Here is a 24,456-nt window from a genome sequence, read left to right on the forward strand (position 1 = left end):
AGTGTAATAAGAAAGGGGATACTACCAGGGGGTAATAAAAGAGATAGAGTAAGCATTCTATAGGTGCTAGTCAAACTCTTAAAGAGACACTGAGGCTGTAAAAATCATATGCATTAATTGAACTTTTTTATATGTTCCACAGAAAATGAGGAGGTGGGAGGAGAAGACTAGGCATGAATTTAAGGAGGAAGATGAAAGCAGGTGTTGGAGGTCAGAGGGAGGGGAATAAAGGTCACAAGAGAGATGGGAAGCAAATCCTTGGTTTTGGAGTGGAGAGAGAAGGATCTGTTCTGTGTTGTGTTGTGTGCAAACTTCCTAAATATTACAAACAATATGATCTGGAAAATAAGCTGAAAATCTGCCTTTCCCTTATTTAACAGTCAATGATTCTTGCCTTACTTATGTTTTGCTTTTTTTTTTAAAAGTTGTTTTGTAGGATACAGGAAAGTTCCCAGGTGCTTTATAAATTGGAGCAAAATAAAACCAAGCAAGAGTTACTTGAAAACTCAACTACAATGCATCCTTTGGGGATTTTGCAGCAATACAAAGTAAGTTAGACTGGTAGCTATACAGATGTAAGAGGTGGGATAGCATTTCTGAAAGTTTCTTGTTCTTGAACAGCTCTGAGTAAGTTAGGCTGTGTGTGTATTAGGAAATAGTGCAGTGCAGAAGGAAAAAATCTGTAAAACCAAACAGTGCTGAGGAGCTTGTCCACTCTGATGCACTTACACAGGTTAATTTTGGCTAAATATACTGTTGTTGATGAACTGAGTGTCCATTAGTATTTGGGGGTGTCTTCAAGGTCAATGTTTTTCAAAAGCAATAAAGATTATTTTCTGAGTGGTTGCTCCATGATGTGAATTAAAGCAGCAGTAAGTGAGGAATGGCTGGAGATGTAACCACAATCCAAAAAAAAAAAAGAATTGGGTAAATGTCCTGTCAGCTGTTGGCCATTTAGTAGTGTGTTTTAAATGATGTGTGTTATGTGAACTTCAAATAGAGATCAGTTGAGCTTCAGCCTTTTTCTTGCTCTCCAGAATGATCAGTGAGTGAGAGAATGACTGAGAGAGCTTCAGTATGAAGACTCCTTTTGTATTTGTCCTTTTTAAGGACAAATTAAGCCTTATTTAAAGTCTCACGTCATTTGGTTCTTTGTGTTAAACTGTTTCTTTTTCTTGAGTTCTACTTTTCTGGGTCAGCTAATTTTCAAGTTTTGATACAATGGCCATCTTTTTGTGGGAGTGGGTAAGGGAAACTCTTGGGTTAAAAAATCCCAAAGGATTGTCCAGCTTTCACTGCCTCTAGGAAACAAGAAATTTTGTCAGTACTACAAAGGTAGGCCTCCCATTCTTCCAAAATTAACTATAAGGTCATAATTTTCTGGGTAACATGTAAATGTTCAGAATGTCCTGAATTCGGTTACTTAGACTTCTGCTTGTAGTGCATCTTAAATTTTTTCTTGTGATTTTCAGGATTTCATGTCATCTGTATGTGACAGACTTTTTGAGGTATTGTTTCCTGGTTCATCACACCCAACCAGATTTTCTGCACTAAGTATTTTGGAATCAATAGCAGAAGTATTTTCTGTTCCAAAAGGTGAGAAGCCTAATGTATAGACTGGAGGAATGAGTGGTATTGGAGAAGATTCTTTTACACCATCTAATAAATTTCTATCAAAGTAAAATAGTATTCTTAGTCCTTAATTTTTATGACATTTCCTGGGTTGATTTCATTTTACCTGAAGTAAGGATAGTAAGTTTTATTGGAAAAAGGAATATTGAAGTGAAAGCAAATGTTTATGGCCTGTTGAGTATCTTCCATATATTGGGATTCTCTTGCATATCCTGTTTTTTAGCAAGGGTTTTCAATGAGTTTTTGTTATTATGAACAAAACTTCTGGACAAGTTCCGATATATTTGATAACTTACTCCTTTATCCTGTTCAAACATCTTGATAATTTAAAAAATTGAGTTTGTAAAAACTCTTGATTGAAAAACCTTACATCTCCTTATGATATTATTATAGAAAATAAGAAACAGTTTTAATGACCAGTTAATGATGTTGTGCTGCTGTTATTTTAAATTTTCTTCATGATGTTATGGAACCCCAATTCAAGATGTATTACTTAAAGCCTTGGAGTACTGATGGTCTTGCTAAATCTTGTCTTAGGATCATATGGCCAACATAAAAGTATGTTTTCAGACTTAAATTGTAACTTTTTTTTTTTAAGAAATTATTTGTGTAAGATTAAGGTTGATTTTGAGAGGAAAGAATAAATGTTGTTTTGTTAGAGCTTTTCTCAAAACACCTTGATAAATGATGAACACATTAATTTTATTATTATGAATATGTAGTATGTTGTTACTGCCTTTTGTTAATAGAAAGTTGTATTGAGAGTTTATAAAAAAAACTTAGGACTTCAGAAACCTGACATTGCTTTTATAAAGGAGGTTTAGTTGCTGTTGTGTTCTCTGCTGGATGGTGGTGCACATTGTTTACATCTTAAAAATTCTGGCTTCTTTATAGCATTATATCAGTCACCAGAGGTCACGACTCCTTTACATAAAAATTAAAAGCAAAAAATTGTAATGACTTACATTTTGGGGGATTATTCCTATGATAGAAGAACCCAAAAGACCAAACGCCAAAACACACTGAATTTTTTAAACCTTTTTCTGAAAGTAATTATTGTGTAATATTACATACTTCCAGGAAAATAATTTTCAAGCAAAGCTAAAATAAAGGTTATTTCCAGTGCTGAATTTAAAGAGAATAAATGGGATTCTGTTTTTGGCAATAAGTTACTTTCAGTATTACTAGGAGTAATTTTTTTGGATAAGGTAAACTTCTTTTTCCCCCAGCAGTAACTAGGGTATTTTAAGTCCTGTTAAGAGTAGTAAGTTAAAGTTTTAGCTAAAGCATTATTCTAACCTTATTGTTATGCTTCTTGTAGTGTAGTGAAGCAGAATGTGAATACAGTGCTTATTGTGGAAAGAGTTACAGCAAAATTATCTAAGCCATTGATTTCTTTGAATAGGTCAGGCACAAGTTTTTCAGTTGGATCAGGTGATTGATTCTACTCGTGTCCAAACTTTGATCCAGTGTTTTGCCAGTACTTTTGAGGAAGTGAAAGTTCTGGCATTTGGGCTTTTGATGAAACTACGTGATGTTGCATTTAATTTCCAGGTATGGAATTTGAGAGAGTTTAAAGGGAGTAATTTTGTGAAAGATGAATGTTCTGTATTATACCAGGTACTTGGGTTGGGTACAAAGCACAGTTCCTGAAACTTGGAAGTCAACCCAAGTTATCTGCAGTAGTGTTCATTGCTAACATATTTAATATATTTTTATATAGCTTCTGCCCTTACCTAGGGAGGCTTGTTTTACTAATGGATGAAGGCATTTGGGAAGTTCATTGGCTGTGACTGTGAACTATCAGAGAACTCTGTGACTGTGAACTATCAGTTCATATTAACTCCTTGCTTAACTGTGACTTCCCTTTGGAAATGATTGAGGCATTTTGACTTGGTTATTCTTGTATTTTAAGAAATTCAGCTCCTCGTTTTTTTCCTTTCTGATTGGTCTCAGATTTCATTATATGATGATATTTTTTAATTTCTCACAAATTTTGCCCTTTGAACTCAATACTGATTTTTTTGCTTATTAATTAATAAAAGGTGACTTTTAAATTAATAAGTACTGATGAACAGATACTGTTTCCTGGTAAACTACGCTTCCCTGTGGTGTCCATTAGCAGATAAAACACAGTCATGTTCCTGTGAAGTGCAGTGTGATTGAATATTCCTTTGTAAATGACTTTCCCCATTCTCAATGTGTATGTAATTGTATGCTTGCTGAATACATGCACATGCATGTTTTGACTGTAAGGTGATCAGTGCACAAAATAACTGTTTCTTCAGAAATATGTACCAGCAAACTTAATGAAAACCAGATTCTCAGATTTCAGGGTGGTAAATAACTTAATTAAATCAATATGAAAGCTCAAAAAATGAGCATTATTGTTGTTTTTTTTTTTCAGGATTCTGGAAATATAGATCTTCTTTTCCAAGCAGCAATGGATCTTAGCACAAGTACCAAGCCATATGATTGTGTCACTGCTTCGTATTTGTTGAACTTTTTAGTACATCATGAAGGATTGCAACATATTTGTTTAGGAAAATGGGTTGAGCATAACACCCAGGTGGATGAAAACACATTAGTGAGTATAGTGGAGAAGAACACTCTGGCAGGTAATATTTTGGGGAAAAAGTTTTTTATAGTTATTTGAAACTTTACTGCTTTTCCTTATGGCTTTTTGGTAGCAGGCTTAGTAAGAGATGCTTATTTGTAGCAGGATTTTAAGTATATTTTGTTTTGCTGTTAGGAAGCCAGGTGCCTGGCTTAATCTGGGTTTGTGTTGAAGTTATTGAATATCCTAGAAGATGGCTTTTGTTATTATTTTGACTAGTGACATTGAGGCCCAGGTAGTGAGCCCGGTGAAGCTGGGCACATGAAGTGCAGGGAAAGGAGCCTCTGCTTCCTCTAAGACCTCAGTCACCCAAAGGGAAGGCAGCAGTAGTTGGTCTGTGTATGTTCCAGTACTTGATGTTTGCAAAACTGCCCCTTGATGCTCTGGTCATTGGAAGCCTTTTTCTGAGTGATTTTCAGTCCTGCACATACACATCCACAGTAATCAGGCTTTGTTCATATCTGGAATATTTTTCTTTGGTTTAGTGCCCCTGGATGAAAGATGACAGGGCTCTAGAACTGGCAGGTTTAGCAAATTTCTTAATCAGGCTTCGTCCACCTTTTGTAATTTTCAATAAAACTGAAGTATTTAAATTCGTTATTTGTAATAAACAATTTTATATAATTCGTAGATTTTTAGTAAACTAAGTATTGTGTACTTTTTGTGCCATTATTGGCTTCTCTGTAGATGCCTATTAATACTTCATATGCAGTGAAATAGTGATTTTGAGACATGGTTGTTGTTGCCATAAATGGAGGAAATGTTTGGATAACCTCATGTCTCATTTCTGTAGAGTATCTCCTGTTGTTAGTCATACATGGTTCCTTGTTAGAGTCTATATTTCATTCAGATTCTGACACTGAGATGCTGGAAGGTATAATTAAAATAGGCACATGTATCCTTGAAGACTGGTCAGGTTCTTTAGTGGAAAACAGAGGGTTCAAATATTTAACCATGAACTTTTGATGTTTAGTATTCTGCTGAACTGGAGAGACACATTATATTAATGTGCCTCTTAAGGGTGAAGTCTGACTTGCAGTGTGTCATAGGTAACTTCCTGTGACTTCATCATAACCTGGGGGATTGTCCCCAAATGTAGGATCAGGATTGGGCTTTTCACAGCTACCATTTGATTCAGATAGATTAAATTGCCTATGCCAAATATTGCTGGAGTTTAGGTTACTGAAAATCAACAATAACCTGTATTTAAGATGCAAAACAGAGAAAAGTGTAAACAAGGAAACTGAATTTTCCATTGAATTGTTGTGTAAACAGGCTTTATTCCTTAAAATACTTCTTAAAGCAGATTTATTTCTTAGAAAAAACAAGATATATGTATAATGCAAATCTGTGCTTTTAAAAATTTTAGTTATCAAGCTTTTGTTGATGAATGTTGAAGAAGAAATATTCCAAGCCAAGAAGTCTCTGCTTCGAGCAGCAGCATCGTTCCCAATGTATGGGAGAGTGCATTGTATAACTGGAGCTTTGCAGCAGTTATCCTTTAAGTAAGTAAAACTAAGTTGTAACTCCATGTTTAAGTGCAGTGGAAGAGCTGTTCAGGAGAACATAAAAGCATACAGTATTATTTATAACAAAATCCAGAACCTGGATCTGGCTGCTGCAGTGTTTAGCTAGCCCTTTCATACTTCCTTTATATGTGTTAAACTCAGCCTTAGGACTTTTCAATCTGTACCCTATTTATAGTTTTCATAAATACCATTGTGGAAGTGTTTGTAATTTCAGCTCTTTCTTTTAAATTTAAAATTATTTTTAATCCATGTTATGATGTTTCTGATTGTGATTTTGGTTTTGATTTTTTTTTTTTTTTAAGTAACTTGACACTGGTATCTGAATGGAAGGAAATGGTGACCAGGCTCATTCTGATGTCATACAAACTCTCTGCTGTGGTATCACCAGTAGTACAGAGCTCATCACCAGAGGGTCTTATTCCAATGGATACTGATCCAGGTAAAGAAACAAACAAACAGAACCCCCAAAGAATTCTGTTAAAATCTGATGCCCCTGAAGTTCTGTTTGTTTTGCAGTGATTAAGAATTAGAACGAGCACCCCTCTCTTTCAGTTTCTTGTTGTATATCATAATCTTAAGCCACTCTTTTAACTTCTGATAAAGGTTGTCCTGACTTCTGCACTAAAAAGCCCCAAACATCTGCAGATTGTGTTGTTGCATCACTTCAACAGATACAAGAGGGGGACTGTAATTCAGTTTTCTTCCTTAATCATTCTAATTGCCATAATTTTACTTTTTTTTTTTTTTTTAATGCTAATAGCTTTCTTTTGCACTTATGCACCCAAAATTAATTACATCAGTATAAAGAACTTGAAATAAAAGACTAAACCATCTTAAATATCCCTCTTGTTTAATATGCAGAAAGTGCAGGTCGTCTGCAGATGATTCTGAATGAGATACAACCACAAGACACGAATGATTATTTTATGCAAGCAAAAATTTTGAAAGAACACTGCAAAGAAGAGTCTGAAAAGTTGGCTGACCAGAGGCCAATGAAAAATACTTGCACAGAAATGAGAGGTAAATCCAGTGCTGTATTATTAATTAAACGAAGGTATTTTTTATGGAGTAGGCATTTTATGTGGGTTATCAAAATTGAAAATTACTTGCTCCATATAATGTTTCGGTTCTTTTATCTCAGCAGCTAGTTATTTGGACATGATTTTAAAGACTAATTCACTGTGTTTCTGGAAGACTGTGGTTAACCTCTCTTAAGGCACTAGTGAGGTTTAGTTGTTTTGATATTGACCTAGACTCTATTGCCCTAACTGTGCTGGCCAGGTAATCTTTGACACCTTTTCTATCAAGCAACACTTCTAATGCATTTCTTGTTGAAAGGTGTTATTATGATTTCCCTTTCCAGTGTACACAAGGCTAATGGGGAATATGTTCATGCAATACAACTTGTTGCATGAAATTACATAAACAGAAACTTCAGTTAAAAAGATTCCAGTGGTAAAATGTTAGGTGGTATTTGTCTGTTTTAATGAATAACAGCTATGAAATTAAGCCTTATAGTGATAAAGAAATTGTAAGCTTCGGCGTCTTTAGTGTAGGCCAGAATAAATTTATAGAATATCTGTACATTTTTAAATTTCATCGTTAGTGCAAGCTTTTGAACTTCCTTTCCTCGCTTGTTTTTTTCTGTGTTTAAAGTAATTTTGATCTGGCTTGTATGAAAGAAGTGGATAAATACGTAAAAGTGTCACAGCAGCCGCCAGATGGGGGTGTTGCGCTGTAAACGCAGTGCAACCTCTGGAAGGTGTACTGTGAGTGATGGATTTAGGAATGATGGGGAACTTGTTGGAGCCTGGCTCCAAACCTGTAGATGTTTCTATAGTTCAATGTGCTGGTAAACAACAAGTGTGACCCAAAGGCCTCTACTCTTTAAAGTAGCACTGTTCTGGTAAAATGTTCATGCTGCAACCTTTCCCAAGTGAAATAAAGTACAGCAAGTGTTGAGGAGCGGAAACAGTTAGGGTCAGCAACACTGACTTATCTTTTGGGTAGGCAAGTTTAGAAATTTTTTCTTAGTTAATTGTGTTTTCTAAGAAGATCAGGCTAAATGCAGTTTAAATTACACGTCTGCAACTGAGAACCTTGACTAACACTGTTGCATTTGGTGGTTTTTATTTTTAAGGTAAAGAAAGGCAAACGTGTGATGTCACAGCTCAAATGGTTCTTGTATGTTGCTGGAGAAGCATGAAGGAAGTATCTCTGCTCCTAGGGACACTGTGTAAACTTTTGCCTTCACAGACTACATCTGAACCTTCAAATGGGTTGATTACTATAGAACAGGTAGGGAAGTAATTCTTATTATAATGCCTGCAATGTCTTTTTGGGTAGTAGTGAGGGGAAAGCAGTTTTCAGAAAGCTTTTTTCTTAAATCTACTTCCCTGTATGGGCCATTCACTTAAGAGTTGGTCTTGATGATCCTTGTGGGTCCCTTCTAACTCAGAATACTCTGTGATTCTGTATGGGAAAAGTTGTGGGGTTTTAATTTTTTATTTTTTGTATTTGCCATGTTCTTGTGGTTTTCTTGGTTTATTATACTTGGTTAACAGTCTTGTTTTTGTGAAGTGATGTTCAGAAAGCATAACTACAGTAGAAACATGTAAGTGAAGAAATTATCATTATTATTATTGACTTCTAACAAACAAAGAAACTAACAAACTCAAGGAATATTAATTCTAATTGTATTGGGTTATTTATGAGATGTATGCTGTGTTTGGGGATACCAATGCCTGCCTGTCTCCCTACCCTTTGTTGCTCTCTCTCTCGCTATATATAAGGCACTTATAGAGCTGCTAAAAATCTTCTAAGCTGATGTCATATTCAGAATGTCTTCTGTTTCATTTTACTTAAAGCTTTTCATTAATTAAACTTCATAGCCAATAGTTCTAAAAGTTAAACATGCTGACTAGTCTTAATCTTGTCCTCCATAAGAGACTGAATTATGAATAATTTGTATGTAATGTGACTCTCTTTTTCCTCCAATTTTTTTGATTTAAGGGATCAGAAATGTTAATATGCCATCTGGGTCTCTTGTAGAGTGTTGAGTTTGGTGTTTACAAGAAATTAGATTACCACAGGCATTTATTTGGGAAATATTTTATGTTTATTAAATTTCTGTTTTTAATTGATGACCTTTTCATTTCCGTATGGTTTCAACAAAACCAGTCTCTCCATGGAAGATTGAAATATGCAAGACTTACTACTTTTTAACTTCTTTTTCTTTCCAACAGAAAATACTTAGTTTTTCCTTAGGTGTTAGAGCTTTCCATCTTAAAATAATTAATAGTAGAATGCACTGCAAATCTTATTTGTCATGTTATCTATTATTGGGTGTCCCAGAAATAGGGTTGGCATCTTTATTCTTGCGGTGTCTCTACCCTTCATGTTTTCATCTGGTTAACAGCTGTGCTTGTATTGTTGCAGAAGTCTGGAGCGTAGATGAGACAACAGATACTCATTTCCACCATTATGGTAATTAATTTGCACCAGGTCAAAAAGGAATGAGTTGGCTTTTACTGTAGCATCTCTGTCTTTAGAAAGCAGACATTAGTAGATACCCTTTCAGAAATGCTGTGTTATTAAGCAAGGAGCTGGACTTCGGTGATCCTTGTGGGTCTCTTCCAACTCAGGATACTCTGTGATTATATGAAGATACCTTCTCTTCCTGTAGATGCCTCCTTAGGTTATATATGCTTCAGATGTCTTCCTGTAAAACAGAATGTCTGCATTCTAATTTGAAGAATGCTAACTGATTTGAAGTCAGTTTGAAACCCTGATTTTCCTTAGGCTTGCAAGGAAATACACATAGAAATACAATTTCACTGAATGTATACAAATAGAAGTACTGTGGGCATTTTTTCTGTGTTTTTGAAATTGGCATTACTGTATTGTACCAAAAAAAAGGTGATTTCATCATAAATGACTGAAAATGTCAATACTGTAACTGCTGTGGCTTCAGACTTCTATTAAACACTTTTTGGTGTTGACAAGACAATTGGATTTCAGAATCTTACGCATGTCGAGCCTTCCTTTAAAGTTGCCTGTTCTTTTTCTTCATTCTGTAAGTATTAAAAGAGATTTAAGAATACAGAGAAGAAAATCTCGAGAGAAACCTTGGTCATCTTGCCTTGAGTCAGGACTAAGTAATCGTTGAGAAAAAGTCTGATAGCACCGCTTGACCGGTCTGTTGTCATCCTGTTGTAAACCTTCCCATCTTGTACCTATGTAGGAGACCTTGGCAAAGGCAGCTCATGCATGGTACTTTGTTGTTGCTGCTAGGAAGTTGGGACAATATCAGATTTACTCTCCCCTTGTCTTTTGAGTTAGAGATTGGGTTTACATGGCATTTGATACCACTGTGCACACTGACTGTAACATCTTCAGCTCCGTGGTGTGGAAATGCATGTATAGAGCAGCCTCAAAATACTGTATCTGGAGTCGCAGTCTTCAAAGTCTAAGCTAGTCTACCATGGTTGCTTTGCCTTCAGAAGCAGACATAGGAAGGGCATAGAATATCTGGAGTATAGTATATCTCTCTATTCAAATACATAATCGACTTTTCATTTTCCATCTGATCCTAAAAGTCCAGTGATAACAGGCTCAAAGGTCTGCCTGTTAAGACGGTCAATACAAATAGTATCATGTCCTAGTACCACCAGGATATTGGCAAAACAATATCTAACGAAGACTGTGTTGAGTTTGTCATATGATCTGCAAATCATGAGAGTGCTCCAAGCCTGGAGGAACCTTAGCTCTTCCTCAAACTCCTGTTTATCTCACCTGTGAAGTTTAAAGACTGCTTTGAGAGATAAGCTTGCCAGAGCTGTGTGCCAAAGTGAAAAGACTTAGTTGTCCCAATGCCAGGAATTCTGCTTGTGTTAACCTAGCAGTCCCAAGAGAGCTGATCTGAGCCCTTGTGATGAAACACTGAATTGACAAAAGGCTTGTAGGTACTGACAGTCCTCAGTACTTGCTACTTATTTGTGCCATCAGTGCAAAAATGTGGCTCCCTTTGCTGCTTTGGAGCAGATGCAAGCAATTTGTTCTACTATAGGAAGAATTAAAAAAAAAAAAAACAAAAAAAACCAAAACCCCTAAACCCACCAAAAAAACCAACCTCTCTTCAGTTCTTAATATAATCAGTCTCATCTCCTCTGGAGGTTCGTAGTGTTTGGCAGTATTTCACAGACTACAATTAGTTTTGAATTGAGATGCTTTTGCAGTCCTTTGTGCATTTTAAGCCATCCTCTATTAATGGTTTGAAAAAAAACACCATCTAGAATGTAGAACCTTACTACAGTGACATCTTATTTATGTGGAGGCACAAATGTACCAACCACTTTTCAGGGCCCTCTGAGAATATCCTGTACAGAATTTATGTCTTAAATACTGATATTCTTGGCCTCAGCAGCAAGTGTGACCCTGTAAATTGTTCACTCTTGATTTAGTAACACTAACCTGTTGTATTCTAGATTTTTGACCAAGATGATCGAATGTATTTATTATATTTACTCCCTATTCCATATGTGAGTATTTTAACTTCATCAGGGGTGCTATTTCATGTGCAAGCAAAGTTGGTAGAGGCACCTTGTATTATAGTTGCTGTCGATCTTCATGATGTTGTAGAAAATGTGAATTCTTTGACCTCTCCATCATGATGTATGAAGTACTGTTTTTCTGACATGAGGAAGCTGGACACTCATGGATGGCATGATGCCATTGGATAAGAATCCATGCCTACACACTTGCCTCAGGCTCAGACTGATGTTATTTGCAAGAACTGAGTTATACCAGTGCTTTTTCTAGCCTGTGAGTTCAATTTGATGCAAGCTTCTAGTCAGTATGGCTGTTGCAAATAGCTCAGAAGTATAAATAGTAAAGTTGAAAGTTACATGACAAAAAAAGAATCATATGAATTGCTCTAAAAATGTAAGTGTGGTGGTGGAACAGGATGGTAAATTGATTTGCCTGTGTATGGTTTCCTTGTTTCAGTTTTGTTTACACACCTGGAGAGCTGGTCTGTCTGTGGGTCAGTTCCTTCTGAATAAAGGGCACTTACTCCTTCTTTTTGGGCTAGAAAGCTGAAATGAAACCCTGTGGATACATAAACTACCTTAAAATCAACTCAGAGAAATAACCTTTTTAGCTCAGGTATTTCCAGTTATTGTGTGTTTCATATTAGGTGAAGTTTAGCTACAGGAAATAATAACTAGACTGTCTCAATTTTTTTTTTAACTGTTGCAATCTCATTACTTGGGTAATACAAATTATTTAACTGGAGGATGAAAAACTATATAGTTAGATATGGTTAACTTCTCTGACAGCTTAATTACTTGTCAAACTATTAAAGTATTAAAATCATAAGTAACAGAATAAGTAGAATTTTATAAGAAACTTGATGTGATTTTATGCATGGTCTTATATAAAAGCTTAAAGAAACTTCTGCTGGAGAACTTTTAGGAAATACTCCTGAGGAAAATTTTGCATAATAGAATTAAGTATGTGCTATGCATTTTAAACAAATTAAATTGGAAGTTTGATTTAGACTTGAAAGTTGATGAGAATTAGAGGAAAAAACCCAACAAATAAAACAGCCTAGTTTAAAAACTTGGTATCCTGATAGAACTCTAGAAAGTAACTATGAGTAAAAGTTTAGTTATCCCATTTGCCTTTTTGACACTTAAATATAGCTCTCGTTGCTAAATACATACAACATCTTTTTCATTTTAAAAGTGTTTCTAAGAGTCCACAGCAATTATGCAGAATCTTAGAACCTTAAAGATACCTAAGGTAGATTTGTTTCCCTTTGGCACAATTTGTAGAGTTTGAATTTCGTATCTTAGATGTTTTTGTAGATGTTTGTTTCTGCTGTTATGCTTTAGTAGATATTTTTGTTGGGATTTTAGGTAAGAGTGTAGGCAGACAAGAAAGATTCAAAATTTCCCTCTGAAAATAAGGGTTGTCCCTTTCTTCTCTTAAAATCTGTATACCTCTTGGACAAATAATCAATTTTATGTCCTTTTTTTTTTTTTTTGGCTTTTTTTGAGGATCCAGAACTACCCTTTTGACCTGAAAAATTGAGTATAATATTTGTTATCCTTAAAAGTAAGTGGTTTGTTGTTTGTTTGTTGTTTTTTTTGGTTTTGTTTTTTTTTTAATTATAGGACTTCTAGTTACTTTTTGCTTGTGCCAGTGACCTTTTCAACCAGGGGAAGGATTGCTGCTTGTGACTGCAGAATATTTTGCATACATAAATGAATTGTGTATATCTAATTTCACTTTTTTTTTTTTTTTTTAGGTTAAAAATATCGGTGATTACTTTAAACATCATCTGCTGCAATCAAGGCACAGGGGTGCATTTGAATTGGCATATGCTGGCTTTGTGCAACTTATGGAAATGCTTTCCAGGTAGAAGATGTTTTTAATCTAATAGTTTTACCAAACTGTGGCATCAATCCTGAAACTGCCTGTGCAGGTTTCGTGTGGATTTTATTCGAGTTTGGTGAAGGCATGATTATGACATTTGGTTGCATGATGTCTGTCACTTGGACTGTGATACTTATGGCTAGAGATGGTGCTTAGGCATTGAAAAATGATACAGATGTTTAATGCTTGCTGCATTTTTTTAGTCTCTGGTGCGTTATTTTAATGAACAGCTCTTAAAAACTCTTGGGAAAAGCAGGAGTGTAGAATTCTTCCATCTCACCCCCTTTTCTGGTCCTTTACAAAAATGTATGCCAGACTTTGTTTCAGACAGGATGTTTTCCTGGAAGCTTTTATTACCTGTCACTGAGTTGTGTATTCTGGCATTTGGAAGAATACCTGACTGTACATCACAAGATTTTTAAAATCAAAATCTCTACCAACTTTCTGGGATTTGGTGTTGCTTCTTTTTTTTTTTTTTTTTTTTAAATGTAGTTTTTTGAAACACCAGTCAAATTCACAGTTTGAAGTACATGTATTTTTGCACCAATGCCAGGTTAAGTAACTGCCCCAAGTCAGCCAGTTTGAGGTGCAGATCTGTTTCTTCTTTATTTCTTACTGGAAACGTTTTTGGTGTTTTCAGTAGAGACTGGCTGTCTGACCAGCTTCACTGTGTGTCGCCTCAGACAGTTTTACCAACAGAACTGAGGGGTTGGTCTCTGGCACAGGATGTTGGTGAGACAGCTGTGTATATGTACCAGCACTGCTGCAGAAACTGGTGAGATGTTAAACTGTAAAGCCATGGTTCATTGGTAGTGTATCTGTAGAAGGTACATGATTTTCTTTTGGGTGCTAGCAGTCTGAGGGATTTTAAGTTGGCCTGGGTAGTTTACTGAGAGCTCACACATCCTTACTTTACATTTGGTTATCTACTTAAAAAGGAAAAAAAAAGAAACTGATACGTGATACTGTTACTGCCTATCTTTTCACCTCTCTATATACATTACATTTATTTGTGTAAATGTTGCGTTCTTTTTCTGTGCTGTGGAAACTTGGTTCAGGAAATTTTAAGGTGATGCAAGTTTCAAAGGATTTATTCTGCCAATCAGATTGAAGAGAATCCGACCATCAGAGTAATACTGTTGAAAAAAAAAAATACCCAGCAAACAGACCTTTTACAACCACAAGGGTTTTTTTAAGATAAGAAAGGAGGTGATCCAAACAGGTACAGCCCCACTAGTCTGATCTCAGTCAATATGCAGGGACTGTCTAATGCTCTTTAAGGTCTTTTCCAACAGAAACCATTCTATGAACTTTGTAGCAAATAAACTAAAAACCAGGAAATACTGGAAAACTTATGAAATAGTTTATAGCAGACTAGCTGTTTTTCTCTGATTTTCAGTTTGTTTTAAAAGCTGAGGCAAATAGAGTAGAGCAAATCTACCTAGAATTCTGAAAAGTTCCCGGTGTGTTCATTCTCTCTCCCTTTTTCTGCCATTGTATTCAATTGAGCAGCCTTATATTGGGTTGTAAACTGAAGAGCCAAGCTCAAGAGAGCTCTGCTTCTCTGAAAGTTATTAAAACCTTAAGCAGTGTGTATGTATCATCAAAAACAAAACCTAAGTGATTTTCCTGTTCTGAATTAGCAGTTGTCCATAACAATTTTTTTGACTTTTTAGCATTTTTAAAGTTAAGGTATTTCAGGTAGAGCAAGTATTCCTTTAGGAAAAGATAGTTACAAGAACCAGAGAGCAGCTCTGTGGAAGTACATTTGTTTCAATGAAAGAAAATAATTTCCATGAATTACAGGTCTCATGGCATATATTTGTATTTAAAATGAAGGAGAAAGGAGACTGATACCAGAACAGCAAATGACTCTTGGTTTGGTACTGCAGGGATACGAGGAGTATCTTGAGACTCTTCTCCAAAATGGGTTCATTAAGTCTTGGTGAATGCAGCTGCTTTACTGGTCTATTGAGTGTCACAGAGTCTTTCCATGTACCCTGCTACAGCTGAGGGGCTCCTCTGCAAGTGACTCTCAACTGGTCTACTTCTCTCCACAGCTGCAAGGCTCATGGACAGTCTTGAAGCACGTGTATCACATCCTGTATTAATTTACTGCTGTGTCCACAATACCAGCAGAGAAAGCCTTTGTCTGGGGCACTTTACAATAATGTATGGCTTAAACATGATACCTTGTTGGACAGAATTGAGCTCAAGATCTACAGAAACATCCTTGACATTTGAATTAATTCTTTCTCTAAGACACAGATCCCTTTCCCAAGCATTTATAAATTACTCTAGTTGAACATGGTCCTTCACTTTTACAGCCAAACATTTTCTTAAGAGTTTATGCTGCAGTGTTTACTATCTAGCTCACTTATGGCTATACAACCCTTAAATACCAGTCTTGTAAGAACAAAGAGTAGACTTCTTTCTAGACAGAACAATGGTATTCAGACCTGTTTGAGGTAGTGGTGAAAGAGAAGTATTTCCTCTGCAGAGACTTCCTACAAACGTGATGAAATTCAATCTCTGTCTTGAAATTTGGATGTAAATTGCTGAATCTGCTTAAGTATGCAAGTTACCATTCTTCCGTTTCCCTGTTCATATTCCTTCTGGGAGTGTAATGCTCCATTTGTCATGCCTGCTTCATGTTGCCTGCAGCTGCACCTTTAGAAGACCATACAGTTACATAACAAGGAACATTCATATCAGTGAAATAAGCAATGTGTTTTTTTAAAAAAATATTTTCCTATCAAAGGCCTGAAGAAATTACAAATATTCATTTGATCAGATAGCATGGTGGTTAGGGAAAGTACATGGAAGTCTCTGGGTGTTTGTTCTCAACTTGAATCTTGTGTAATCCTTATAAATACTCAAACAATGTCTCTATCCCAAGTGATGTTTTGCCTGTTTAGCTTTTGTTTTATTTAGTGATCTCTTTTTTGAGAGATTGGGTAGAACAGAAAGATTTCTAGAAATCTCAAATGGTGTTGCATAGCTAAAGCTGTAGAGTGTTGCTTCACTAAAGTCGCAGAATGCAAGGGTAAGGTTTGGGAAGAGTTATGTCATACAGCACAATGTATTTACTTAGAAGTAATGTATTTTGAACATTTTTACATACCTGAATTGGAACTTAAACTGGGTGAACACTGTTTTGGGTGGTACAGCAAGTTAGGACCATACTTGATAGTTTTCTGGAAAACAGTAATGATAAAGAAGAATCCTGCTTTGATTTTACAATTGTTTAATCTATCAGTATCGATGGAAATTATTCATCTGTACCTAGTCAGTGCCTGGTCTTCTGTAATATTTCTGTTGGGGAACTGGGAGCAGACCCTCCTAATCCTTTCCACTAAACTATGCTTCTGTCTCATTTTGTTGCTCTGAAGTGACTGTAAGTCTTTGCTTTCCCAGGCTCCTATGATCTGCTAGGAAGACTTGTAAAATTGAAATGTCACTAATGGACTTTGTAGTGAAATTTACTAGAAGTGTAAATAACTTTTCAGCAAAAGTTATCAGTAATCACTGATGTGAAGGGAAGAGTCTTAAAGCGAGAGAAAGAAACCCTGGGGGGGGAACTGTTCTTATGTATTGTGATGCTTCTAGAGTTAGGAAATACATGAGAAGGAAGCGTAAGATACAATGTTAAGGCACTGCTCAGTTCAAATACATAATAATTTTTGACACTGTTCGTATTTTCCCTCCCATTTCTTTTCCTGCTTGGTGCGAAAGAGAGATAGGGGTAACAACACTGTCTTTCTGAAGTTTTGACGCCACCCAAGATTCTCTCTGCTCTGCTTTACTGGTAGAGAAACCTCAAACCAGCACCCTTCTCAATGCACTTATGTAATTTGAAAAATTTTTTCAAATTTTTTTGCTTCATGTAGAGCAGATGCTGTGAAAAGGAGGATGCAAGTGGAACGACTTTGCAGTTTCACAGAAGTTGTTCTTAAAAGTAGACTTATAACTTGAATAGTAATGTGTTTATGAGACTAAATTCTTGTCTCTTTATTTGCCTGAGAAATGCCAGGGGAAGTATCTGAGTCTAGCTTTATGAAAAACAGGAATCACATGATTTACCTACAAAAGAATAATTCCACAGGTCTATTGAGAGAGGAAAAATGGTGAAAGAAAACCCCTTTTCCCCCAGATTGGAACTAACTGCAGCAATTGGAAACTCTGACTTCTGGATACACCCTTGCAGAAAATGCTTCTGGTCATGTGAAATTTATGCTACAAAGCACTGACATCCAGGAAGGCCAAATCCAAGATCGACCCTTTGTTAGCGCACCATTTATTTTGGATAGGAGAAAACACAGGTTTATAACTTAGGAAAAGGGGGTTAGCTTTAGTTTTGGATTTCCAGGCTTTTTCTACTCATTGGTACTGACCACAGAAAGGGTTTGAGGCATGTATGAAATTCTTATAACCGGCAGACAGACAGAAAATTGTAGATTATACTTAATGTACTGCGTCTTAAGTAATTTGTGTATCAAGTAACTGTGTTATATTTTCATTATCAGCAGTATTTGTTTGATCTAGTAGAAATAATTACTGTTTCATTCTGGAAAATGACATTTGAACTTGAGACTTCGTTATTCTTAAAATTTAGGGCCACCTGCTTCTTAGGACAATATTCTTCTTGCCAGACCATAAGGAGATGGAGCTGCCAAATTTAAGGGAGTAGTCATCTCCATTTCAAAGTCAATAGTCTCTAACGTTTCTAACTCTAAAGCAATAACTCTTTCACCTTCTAATAAATAAAAGTGCATTGGTGGGTGACTGAACAAGGTAGAATTACTTGTGGCGAGATCAAAGCAATACAGCTTTAAGGGAATCTGAAGTTTATTGGAGTTCAGTATGTTTCTCCTCTTTCTACGAGTACTGAAAGGGGAAAAACCCCTCAGTTTACTTAATAAAAAAAAATATACAGTGTGCTATGTAGCAACTTTTAAATATTTCTTTAATGCTTTACTTTGTGTTCCTCTGCACCTCAGCAGATGTGAGTATTTCTCGTGGGGTGTTTGTGTTAATACTAAGAAAATGTACTGAGGAGGGGTGAACACTGTTCTTTGCATGACTGAACTAAGACATTTAAATTCTACTTAGCCGGGGATGTAGAACGAGGTGCAGACATGATCAGAAGGAGTAGCTTTTGCAGAAAGTGTTGACATGGATGAAGAGAACTTCAAAGTAGTATCTAACTGCAGAGACCCATGGAGAAGATCCATGAGAAGTTTTGCATGGTCTCAACCCTAGAATTGTGTCCTCTTGTGTGCCCAAAAATGAGCAAAGGAACACATCCTGAAAGTAAGGGGGGGGAAACCAATTACCAGCAACAGAAAGTCAAAGAAAAGAGAACTCACTGTGAATCTCCAGGTTAATTTGATTGCTTCTGTCATACACTTGGGGCAAGAAGTGCCTTTCTCTTATGCTGTGGCATGAGGTGACATACCTCTTGTGAACCCATGTTTCTCTAGAGTTCTGGACTGCTGGTTTGCATTCTGGCTGTGGTTTTGAAGAGATACTGCCCTACAAAAATGGGGAAGAGACCTGGCAGCAGGGCAGGAAACCTGTGGTGGAAATCTTACAGGAATTACTGAAGAGTAAGAAGTCTCCTGCTGACCTCTCTGGCACTTCCTATGACCTCAGTTTTCTACATTGCTAATTTTCTGTTTATTTTGTAAAAGAAGGAAAGGAGGGTTTTGCTACAGATTAAAGTCTCATTTATTGTTTGCTATCAGGTTTTTAGCCTACATAAATTCTTGCTTTAATAGGAGGACGATGAAGAAGGAGAGAATAGATGCAGACCTTCCATTAGATTTTGGTTTTCACGTCAGTACCTGCTGCCTTTTACCTTTCCCTTTAAATTCTATATTTCAGTCACCTAGGTAGAAAATTTGATTGTAGTCTTACTGTAAGGTCTCACTTCTTAATCACGAATTTAATGATAGTTCATATTTTTAGGTAGGGCAAGTCCTTAATGGTTGAGATAATTGCAGTTGTATTGCCTATAGTGATTAATTCTTTCTTCTACTCTGAGTCAGTGTCAAACCAGTGTGACAAGTTTTAATAACAACTTCCCGTTAATAGAAATTTTTGTAACAATGAATGATCCTTCTGGAACATTGACATAAGATTAATGAGGTGGTCTTGCACACTGAATATGAAGTAGACTTGAGTTTTTCTCGTCCTTGGAAGTCCTTTGCTTCCTGGTAGTGCTGAGTTTTATAACTGCAGAGGAGGAGTATTTGATGATAGGAGAGCAATTTAGGTGTTTTATCAGAAGTTTTACTGACTTAGTATTTTAAAAAGAGCAGTATGTTTTGTTTTTCATTCCTTCTCTCGCTCTGAGGTTCGCAGGGTTGTTTACATAATGCGTACTTACTTTGAGGGGCTTCAGTTTTGGTTTGTACAGTTATAAACATAACTGTTAGTTAATGTAAGGGTCACGCATCACCTACTGTGTGACAACAAAGATATGAATTTGTGAAGTGCCGCTTCCTACACAGTGACTGATGTGCATATGCCTTTGTTTTTTTCTCCAGAACAGGGTAATAGTTCTTGGCAGAGTATTGTTGCTGTGTGGAAGCACAGAATCTTTGTTTTCTGTTCAGTGAAATATACTTTCCTCGTGGCACTTAATAAGTGGAGTTAATATGATTTGTACCAACATTGGAAAAATGTACAATTCCTTTTTTAATTTATTTTGTTTCATGATAAAAATCTGCATGTATGCTTGGAGATGTTAACATCTAGTAAGAAATATTTTTTTAGGTCACTAATTGCTTTCTTGACTCTGTCTTAGTTTTCTTTGTTTGTTTCATGTTTCTTATGTATTTGTTTGATATAGGTGTAATAGTGAGAGTCTGCACAAGATGCCAGAGCAGTGGCTAAGCTGTGTGTTGGAAGAAATCAAATCTTGTGATCCTTCATCTACACTGTGTGCAACCAGACGTAGTGCAGGAATTCCATTCTACATACAGGTACCAAATAATGTTATTACCTCTGACTTAAATGTATTCACCAGAAAGGCCATAAAAAAATAAAATTATGTATTTATTTTTCTCACTTCAACTCCTTTTGATCAAACAACTGGGATTTTTTATACAGACCTTTATACAGATTGCCTTTGTGCAATTAAGAAACTGCTTGTAATTAAACCATGTTTGGCACCTCAGTTCTGTTGACTCTTGAAATTTTTGGCTTGAGGTAGGTTTGAATGGCATTTCTAAAGACTGAGATTAGGCTCTATGTTGCCACTGTAATAATCCTGGCAAATTCATAAATTAATTCACAGTTCAAGTAAGGCTTTGTTAACCATGTAACTTTGGACTTCTTCAGTGCAAAGTGGGAGGGTGGTAAAATATGAACAGACCTTTACAGAATTGTAAAATTGTGGCTTGCAAAGAACTCAGGAAGTCCACTCAGTAGTCATAAAGCACAAGTAATAGTGTTACAATAACTGGTATTGACTGACAGTCTGGAGTGCTATGAGTGAGCAGGTTACTGAAGACTTCTGTCCGGGAATGTGGGATCACGCTCTCACATTCTTCCTGCTCCCTGTGTTAACTATCAGCTCCATAAATCCCAGCTTCTTTGTCTTCTGCCAAATTCAGAACTGATGGCTGATCGGCTGGCTGGCAGTGTTTTGTCTCTGCTTGAATTGTTGCCTCTTACTGAGCCCCCCACATTACTATGCAGCAGCTCATCTGCATCCCCGTGGAGTCAGTCACTGCAGAGTTGGTCTTGCAGTTTACGCTTAACTGTTTTCATTCCTTAAAGCAACCATGTTTGCTTTCCCCTAAATTAACCTCCATGATTTTGGTCTTCAACCAGTTTTCTGAGACAGGAGTCGAAGATTATCTGCACAATTTGTAACTTTCTCCACTCTCTCAAGTATAGGCTCAAGCACATTCCAAGAATCTTAGGGACTGCTGGGAGCAAGCTCTCCCTGCCAGAATAATTCATCTTGCTTGTTTTCCACTCTGAGTTTGCTCTGAGAAAATTGAGGCAGCAGGCTTCTGTCTGACCTTGCTTATGTCAGTCACAGTCTACTCCTGGCTTTGCTAGATGTGTATGTGCTAGACAGCAGGGATCAGAAATAGGGGATTGGTTTTGGAGACACTTTTCCTTCTCAATTTCAGCAGTTAAATACCTTTCTTGTTTATATCCGTAAGTTGTCTGCAGAATGAAATTGGTGATTTCAAGTTTTCTGGTTTCTGCATTCACATCACACAGTTTGAATCCAGTGGGCATTATCTAGTGTTAATCTTGAGAATATGAAGAAACAACCATGTTTCAGTTATTCATGTAAAAAGTTGCACTAATGTAAGTACTAGGTGGGCCTAATGGTATCCCATTGCAGAAAATGTGTGTAGTCTGCAGTTGGCCTACATTACTGGTCTATATTTTGGATAAACAGGTCAGATGCTTCTTTTTTGACAGCTTTGGAAGCATCCAAAATTAGTCTTAAGTCAATTAATGAGAAGGTTCGAAATGAACATTTGGATTATTCTGAATTAATCTGTTTTCAAATTACAGTTTTATAGTAAAGAGAGGTGATAGTGTTCTTTGGCAGTAGTTTTGAATGTGCCTATAGCACTCAGTAAAATGAATTAAACTTTAAATAGCACGTTGCATTGAGATAATAAAACACAAGTTTTATTGTAATGTGTAAGTTGTAATGTGTATCCTAACAGTAGTAAAAGAAAATTATTTTATTAATGCATAAAATTGAGACACAGCATGGTCTCTTTGCTGTCTACTTCCTGTTATGTGTGTTCTTGTTTTACTAAAACACATCTATTTTAATGATAATATGTATTTTTTAAGGTTATAAACATTTCATAGCATCTTTAAAATAGAAATGTTATTACTTAATAGTACAAAGGTGCAACCCCAATTAGTAGGTGAGGAAATAGTGAGAAAATACGAATTACAGCTTTAACATTTTTAGAGTATGAAATTTTAGTCTTCAGTTCACTCTCCTCTCTTTTATATTTCATGTACACCTCCCCCCCCCTTTTTCTTCTATCATTAAAGGTACTGATAAACTGACAGTGACTACTACTGAGTTTCTGCCTCACCTCTGTACTTCATTTGGCTTGCGGCTGATCCATTTGGTTCTTACTGATGCTGAGCAGACTCTGGGCCCCAAAGCACAAATGGATAATAATTTTTTATTAGAAATAAGTGATTTATGATTATCCCTTTGTACTGACTTGGACAAATTAAACAAGCGGTACTAGACAAGGAGAGAAAGACTGTTTTACCTCCAGTCCTGAACTTCAGATTACTAAATCAGAGTATTTTCATCTCAACTGGATGTCCTATGCACTGAACTACTATTTGGAGATGGATGCACCTCTTATCTGTTTTTTTAAAATGTGCTGCTTTTTTTTATCCTGTTTGCAAACCAGAATTTATTCTTTGGCCAGCCCTTATCAGATGTATGTTATTAAACTAAAAAAAAGTCCATACTAGGAAATATAAGTATGTATAATATGGCAGATACTTTTGTTGTCGTAAGTACGATAATGTGTTTGCTATGTGATAAGTTTTTCTCTTGTATACAAGCGAGTTTCTTAGGCAAATGAATAGTGCATGAGCAATGTTTTCCTACTGTAAAGTTGGATGCTGGAAGGCTTTGAAAAAGCAAAGAGTTGAAACTGAAACTTACTTTTTGCAAATTTTTATTTAGTCCTTGTGTATGGTCAAAGTCTAGGCTGTAATATGGTAGATGTAGGAATGTGGAGCAGAGTTGGTGGTAAAAATGGATAGAAACATCTGATTTTTTTTTTTCTTTTTTTACTTTATGTAGGCTTTGTTAGCATCAGAACCCAAGAAGAGCAGAACAGATTTGCTGAAAATGACAATGGCAGAATTGATATCTTTGGCTACACCTTTGAATGAATCATTAAGTGTAATTCCACAGGTAAAATTCAGCCTCTCATCAAAAGGGAAATGTCAAAAACGTGTTTGTGCTATTTCAAACAGTTAAGGAAAACCTGTGTTTTTAATAGGACATTCTGATTTTAGTATCTATAGCTGATTTTAAAATGTGTTTGCCTGTGCAGAGGTCATGAAATTGCAATCTGTATAAGATACTAAAAAATGGATTGAGCATAATTTCATAGGTTTTTTTCTACGCAAATGTAGTCATATATGATCAGTTTACTGCCTGTACTATTTCTAAACAAATAGATAAGTAACTTCCTTTTTACAAGAGAATTAACAAGCAAGCTTTTGTTTACATTTAGAGTAAATAAGTGAGTTATTTATGCATAAATCATATTGTATGGAGTAAAACACTACATGAAAAGTGATTTTATGCCTGCTTAGTAACTTCAAAACCTTAAATACATACATTTGGAATACTGAAATATGTTTTAAAGGCAAGACCTTTATCTTCAAAATGTTGCTATGAAATACTGTTTGTAAGTACAAGTCATAATTTGTTGACAATACATAGAAACATGTCCTAATGGCTCTGCCAGATCTTCTGCTGGTATAAATTTATGTAGCCTTGTCAAAGCCTGTGAAGCTACACGGATTGCCACCTTCCCTTACTGAGAGAAGAGAAATATCAGACAATGCTCCATATGGTGTAGCGAGCCTGGCTGTCAGTTCTAGCTTAATATTGTCCTCCTGTGAGTTGTAGTTTATTTTTTTCTCACAGTATCTACAGCGTGTCAAGAATGTTGGAAAAGATGATTCTAAACTTTGAATGTTATTTTTACAGCCATGATAAGCTAAGGAAAGAAGAATGTTGGCCTTTGCTTCCAGTGCCTTGGACTATAGTTGTTAGAGGAATATATTTTTAAGCTGTAAATGCTGAACAATTTTAATGTATTTTTTAGTAGCAGTATTTCTTGTATTTAATATGGAAACAAAGTGCTGTAAATGTGTATTTAGATTATTTTTGCTGTGCATGTTCAATGCTGTAGATACATATATTAAATTTAAGATATCTTCCAATGAATCTATATTTTTCTTATATCTCTACTCCCACCACAGGTTCATGCTTTAAATATCCTCCGGGCACTGTACAGGGATACACGTTTAGGTGAAAACATCATGCCTTATGTTGCAGATGGAATAAAAGCATCAATTCTAGGGTTTATGTCACCTGTCTGGGCAGTAAGTTAATTCTTAATTTTGCTTCTCTAATTTAACAGGATATAGAGTGGTACTGTTCAGTGAAGGTTTCATCATGTTTATAAATGGCAGTAT

General features: G+C 36.0%; 1 protein-coding gene across 8 annotated transcripts in view; it reads left to right on the forward strand.

Moving 5' to 3' along the window:
• Positions 1-24,456, forward strand: part of THADA (THADA armadillo repeat containing) — a 162,288-nt gene that overhangs the window by 17,173 nt on the left and 120,659 nt on the right. For 6 of the 8 annotated variants that reach the window (XR_007903853.1, XM_051783093.1, XM_051783094.1 and 3 more), the window contains 13 exons: positions 426-548; positions 1,473-1,596; positions 3,038-3,186; positions 4,040-4,250; positions 5,619-5,754; positions 6,081-6,217; positions 6,640-6,798; positions 7,919-8,076; positions 13,091-13,200; positions 13,859-13,993; positions 20,075-20,207; positions 23,045-23,158; positions 24,241-24,363. Coding sequence is in view for 7 of the 8 variants with exons in the window: in XM_051783093.1 (XP_051639053.1) it covers positions 426-548; positions 1,473-1,596; positions 3,038-3,186; positions 4,040-4,250; positions 5,619-5,754; positions 6,081-6,217; positions 6,640-6,798; positions 7,919-8,076; positions 13,091-13,200; positions 13,859-13,993; positions 20,075-20,207; positions 23,045-23,158; positions 24,241-24,363 (1,812 nt within the window). In the remaining variant the exon portion in view is untranslated. Of the gene's footprint in view, positions 1-425; positions 549-1,472; positions 1,597-3,037; positions 3,187-4,039; positions 4,251-5,618; positions 5,755-6,080; positions 6,218-6,639; positions 6,799-7,434; positions 7,530-7,918; positions 8,077-13,090; positions 13,201-13,858; positions 13,994-20,074; positions 20,208-23,044; positions 23,159-24,240; positions 24,364-24,456 lie in introns of those variants that run through there. The other 2 variants (XM_051783095.1, XM_051783099.1) reach the window with 2 other exon arrangements.

This window comes from Manacus candei, unplaced genomic scaffold, assembly GCF_025592945.1.
Source record: "Manacus candei isolate 608988 ecotype Guabito, Panama unplaced genomic scaffold, ASM2559294v1 h1tg000017l, whole genome shotgun sequence".
NCBI classification, from domain to species: Eukaryota; Metazoa; Chordata; class Aves; order Passeriformes; family Pipridae; genus Manacus; species Manacus candei.